Raw genomic sequence first — 5,990 nt, forward strand, 5'->3', positions numbered from 1 at the left:
TCATAAGCATGAGTATATCTTCCCATTTATTTCTGTCTTCTTTAGTAGTCTTCATTGAAGTTTTGTAATTTTCTTTATATAGTTCTTATTCCTAGGTATTTTTTATATTTCAAAGCTATTATAAAGATAATCTCTTTAAATTTCATTTGCTATCGGCTTGTTGAAGTAAAAAAATGTAAAGAATTTTTATATAAAAATTTTATTCCAGAAATCTTGTGAAACTCTCTTAATAATTCTAATAATTTATCTGTTGTTTCTTTTGGATTTTTATGTAGACAATCAGATCATCTGCAATGAATGTCAGTTTTATTTCTCCCTTTTCAATCCTTGTATCTTTAATTTATTTTTCTTACCTTACTGGGCTGGCTATAATATTCAATACAGTGTTGAAGAGAAGTGGATGAAGCAACCGTCCTTATCTTCTTCCTAATCTTAAAGAGAATCCTTCAGTATCTCAACACTAAGCATGATGTTTGCTATAGAATTGCTATACACATGCCTTATCTGCTTAAAGAAAATCTATTCCTGGTTACTAAGGCTACCGTACTTCTTATAAGTAAGTAGATACTGAATTTTAAAAATGCTTTTTTGCAGCTATTGAAATGATCATACAATTTTTTTCCCCCTTTAAATGGTTTATTTAAGGAAACATGTAATTGGACTATTACAATGGTAACCAAACTTTGCATTCTGAAACAAAACCAACTTGGTCATGCATTCATTTTATCTTTTTGTGACACTTTTTAATTTAATCACACTCTAGTGAGAATGTGGTCTATGTGATACCAATCCTAAAAAAATTTTTTAAACCAACTTTATGGGCCATCGGTGGTCACTTTTATAAAATGACCCAGGTGCACTTGGAAAGAATATTTTATACCAAACTTTTAAATGATGTTGCTAAAGATAAATAAAGATGCTGTATCTTTATTTTCAATCAAAGGACCTAGTCTGCCTGGAAAAGGAGGTTGATTTGTGAAGTTTTGAACTGAGTCTTTGCTGTGTCACACCTTGGCTCTGTGCAGTGTGCCCGTCAGAGATCTGGTGCCAATAGATACTGTTGACCTTCTCTTTATCTTTCAGACTTGGGGAACTCAATGAAGACAGCCAACCACACAGAGGTAAGAGAGTTTGTTTTCCAAGGTTTCTCCAATTTCCAAGAACATCAGCTTACACTCTTTGTGGTGTTCCTCACCCTGTACATGCTGACGCTGGCAGGCAATGTCATCATTGTGACCATTATCCGTATTGACCATCACCTCCACACCCCCATGTACTTCTTCCTAAGTGTCCTCTCCACTTCAGAGACCTTCTACTCCCTGGTCATTATCCCCCGCATGCTTTCCAGCCTTGCATGTTTGAGCCAATCCATCTCTCTGGAGGGCTGTGGGACTCAGCTCTTTTTCTTCCTCGGCTTTGCCATCACCAACTGCCTCCTGCTAGCAGTAATGGGGTACGATCGTTACGTGGCCATCTGCAACCCTCTTCGTTACTCAATCATCATGAATTGGAGGGTCTGTGCCATGCTGTCATCCTTGGTCTGTGCCACAGGGTTCTCCCTTTCACTGGTTCAGGCGGTGGCCATTTTCAGACTGCCCTTTTGTGACTCACTGATTGAACATTTCTTCTGCGATGTTCGACCCATGCTGGATGTGGCTTGTGCTACTCCAATCATCAATGATATCCTGACCTTAATTATCAGCCTACTGGCCATCACTGTCCCTGCCACCTTCCTCTTCATCTCTTACATCCTCATTATTTCCACCATTCTCAAGATTGCCTCAGCCGAAGGCCAGAAGAAGACTTTCGCCACCTGTGCCTCCCACCTCACTGTGGTCATTATCCACTATGGCTGTGCCTCCATTGCTTATTTCAAGCCCAAATCGGAGAACACAAAAGATCAGGATCAGTTAATCGCAGTGACCTACACTGTCATAACTCCCCTATTGAATCCTGTTGTGTACAGTTTGAGAAATAAAGAAGTCCAGGACTCACTGCACAGAGTGATGGGCCGGAAATCACTCTCCTAAGATAAGAAATTCTACCCAAACAGTTTTGTTTGTCTTCCAGATGGAAGTTTATTGGTCAAGTCATAGATCCAGGGTTTCAAATGATTTTTTAAATCTCATACATCACAACCAGGGCCAGGGTAAAAATGAAGCTAGAGGTTAGCCACGAGTAACTGATTCTTGCTTCCTCAGTTCCTTTGTTCATATAATAAAACTAGAAGTTACTCCACCAACCTGTAAACAGATACTTACTGGCTGTTTTCAGGTAATGATTATAAGTTCAAAGTGTGATCCAGTGTTAATCTCATGCTTAAATATAAAGTAGCCAGTCCACTTTGCTGAAGTAAAAACCACAGTAAAATCACTGCTCAGCTGAATCATCTGTTAATCTAAATTGGACGCTTGGACAAGGGATTATTTAAAAAGCTATTATGAAGAAACTAATTGCCTCATGTTGTAATTAGATAAGCAAAACAAAAATATGGATTTACAATGGGCTTAAAACATTTTAGAGTAGATATTTTCAAGCAGCCCACTGCAAGTATTCCTTCATCCATGTGCAGGGCTTCAAAAGAAAAGGGAAATGGGAGGAGGTTGTTGTTGTGGTTAGGTACCGTCAGGTCGGTTCTGGCTCATACGTACAACAGAATGAAACACTGCCCGGTCCTATGCCATCCTCATGGTCGCTGTTTTGCTTGAGCCTGTTGTTGCAGTCACTATGTCAGTTCATCTCCTTGAGGGTCTTCCTCTTTTTTGCTGTCCCTTCTCTAGGGACTGGTCCCTCCTAATAACATGACCAAAGTATATGAGAAGAAGTGTTGCCATCCTTGCTTCTAAGGAGGATTCTGGCTGTACTTCTTCCAAGACAGATTTGTTCGTTCTTTTGGCAGGCCATGGTATATTTAATATTTTTGGCCAACATAATAATTCAAAGGCATCAATTTCTTCTTTGGTCTTCCTTATTCATTACCCAGCTTTCACATGCATAAGAGGCAATTAAAAACAGTATGCCTTGGGTCAGGCTCACCTTAGTGTTCAAGGTGATATCTTTGCTTTTTGACACTTTAAAGAGGTCTTTTGCAGCAGATTTGCCCAGTGCAGTGTGTTGTTTGGCTTCTTGACTGCTGCTTCCATGGGTGTTGGTTGCGGATCCAAGTAAAATGAAACCCTTGACAATTTCAATCTTTTCTCCATTTGTCATGATGTTGTTTATTGGTTCAGTTGTGAGGATTTTTTTCTTTATGTTGAGGTGTAATCCATACTGAAGGCTGTAGTCTTTGATCTTCATCAGTAAGTGCTTCAAGTCCTCTTCTCTTTCAGCAAAGTTGTGTCATCTGCATAATACAGGTTGTTAATGAGTTTTCCTCTAATCCTGATGCCAAATGGAAGGAGGAGTTGTGTAGAAAAGACTTCTTGCCAGAAAGAAATAGCTGTGGGACTCTGGCTACGTGAACAGAGTTCACAGAGCAGCCAGGATGCTTCTGGGTAGTGATAGGCTGCATAAAAGAGGCCATGTGAAGCTGAAAGAAATGCCCCCCTCATGGACAGGATAAATAACAGGGTCAGAGGAAAAGGACACTGTTCAAAAAGCTGATTGTTGAAAAAAAAAAAAGGGGGGGTATGAAATTGATTAAGAACTAACAAAAATTAGGAGCAGATCCAAATTTGAGCTTCCAGTGTTAAGATAGTAAGGAAAGGGGAAGGCAGAAGGACAAAGGGAAGGTCAGGAGGAGCAAAAAGGAATTTAGACAAGGTCCTTCTATTTGGTTCCTCTCCCTCCCTTGTTAAGTCGGGTCACAATGGAAAAGAAAGAGAATTAAACAGAAATATGAAAGAGTCAATAACTTTCTGATAAATTAGGGGATCAAATTACTCCTGAAAAGTTGAGAAAAGTTCTCAGTAAGGAATTTTGACATGAAAACTTACATGAAATTGAAGCAACTGAGTTAGAAATGGAACAATAAAAGACTATTTATTGTTCCTCATCTCAAAAAAAAAAAAAGAATCAAGGTAAAATTTAGGCTTAATTTGTGAGACAAAATAGATGTTGAATAAAATTATAATGACTAACAGTTGTAGTTACTGAGGAAATCAAAGCCACTCTACTGAGATATTTGTAAAAATATGCATAGTAAATAAGTGAATACATGGTATTTTCATTGTAAAATAGTTTTAAATGGGAAAATGTAAAATGTATAAAGCAATTATAAATTTTATAGGCTATGTATGCAGGTTCATAAAATCTAGCTTAAGGAAAATCTGCAATTCAATTTACTTTCTAATTCCGAGCTCCCAATTTGCCTGATGGAGAGTCATCTAGTCTTTTTCACGTAAATGTAGGGAATTTAGCAATTAATAACTCATTTTATTAGTAAACACAATGAAATTCGAGGGTTTGCTCTCCCCATTTCTCCCCATTATCCTTAGAGGTGAATCAAGTTCAAGGAGAAATAGGAACCTGATCCATGATCACTTCTACCTTCCCATGCTGGATTCTATGGAGATACATGACCTCTCATTGGCCATCTTTACTGGCATTCAAAAAGATGACTCTAGTCCTGCCATGTTCTTTAATCAGTGGGATCCTTGCACTTTGTATCTTCCTTGAGACCACTCTAGGTCCACTGGCTCTCTCTCAGTCACGTTTTGAAGGCACCTGGACATTCAGCTGCAGCATTAACCCTATAATAGAGTATACAAGACTTATCGAATTGTCCTCAAAGCATCCACCTGGTTACCTCACTCAGTCATTTCTGCCCTATCACTTGGGCATCATTCTGGATTCATGACTTCTGTAAGAAGCCATAGTCTCTCTGGAAAGTAAGGGACAGACCCCCTTCTACTTTCATCAGCTTCTTACAGAAGAGCATAGCTAGGGAGGGGCAAAAGTACAGGTCCCTTCCTTAAGGGGTTTATAAATCACTGACAACAAACTCCAGTGCTCCCATCTCCAGACCCTGTTTTTCCAACACAGCTGGGTGTCTTTATTTTATTTTGGCAAAAAACCCTGAATTCTTCCCAACTTTATAGTAGTTTCACACACAAAGTACTTTGTTTCTAGGCTTTTGATGTTCAAAACCATTCTCTGTAAATAAAAGAGGCTCTTTTCTCCAGAAAAGTTTGCTATAGTTAGGAATGGCAAATATTTCAGTTTTTAGAAATTTGTTTGACATACTTTTTTCCTGGATTCTTTTGGGTTTATCCTTCCCTGGGGCAAATGAATGCCTCAGAAACAATGAGGAGTAACAACAATTTTGAAAAAGAAAGGATGCCTTGTGATCTCATAACATTATCCTACAATATTTCTTCCTATGGTGTATCTTTGAGGAAATTCAAAGAGCACGTACATGTCATTTGGGGGCTCCTTCTCCACGAAAAACCCTGTGTTATAAATTGACTTCCTCAAAATAGAAAATTCCATACAAAAAAATATGGCTTTTCAATAGTAGGTAAGTCTCCATAAAGGATGGAGTTTTCACCTCTCATTATGTCTGCCAGCAGCATGTCCCTGCTACATCCTGGGTGAAGATTTGACTTCCTCCTAGGGGGGCTGTTTTCCTTCTTTCACAAGCCCAGCTCTTCAGAAAAGAGTGGCTACAACAGGCATTGGCTAGGCCAGGATTCTAATGGGCATTGAGTAAAGACTGAAAAGGGCTGAGCAAAAGCCTTTACTAAAAGGAGCAAGTGGTGTGTGTGAGTCTCCAACCTGCACCTCTATCCCTGGTTATACCCAAACTGCTTACTGACCGCTACAAGACCACTTGCAAAGGAAGTTAATAGATGTGCTATTTGGCAACTGGTTCCTTTGCCTTGCTGGCCTGGATCTGTGCATTTGTCATGTCCTCATCTTCTCCAAGAAAAGGCTTAGTTTAGAAACACCAAACACAAGATAGACACATTTAAGGTCACCTGTCCCTTACTTAAGGAGCCCTGGTAGCACAATGGTTAAGCGCTCATCTGCTAGCCAAAAAAGTTTGGCAG

General features: G+C 39.2%; 1 protein-coding gene across 1 annotated transcript; it reads left to right on the top strand.

The window, feature by feature from the left end:
• The first annotated feature begins 1,097 nt into the window (after positions 1-1,097).
• Positions 1,098-2,030, top strand: LOC126073815 (olfactory receptor 10J1-like). Its single transcript, XM_049880910.1, has one exon. It carries the CDS (start codon positions 1,098-1,100, stop codon positions 2,028-2,030), a length of 933 nt encoding a protein of 310 aa, XP_049736867.1.
• Positions 2,031-5,990: the final 3,960 nt, after the last annotated feature.

This window comes from Elephas maximus, chromosome 3 (assembly GCF_024166365.1).
Source record: "Elephas maximus indicus isolate mEleMax1 chromosome 3, mEleMax1 primary haplotype, whole genome shotgun sequence".
Taxonomy (NCBI): Eukaryota; Metazoa; Chordata; class Mammalia; order Proboscidea; family Elephantidae; genus Elephas; species Elephas maximus.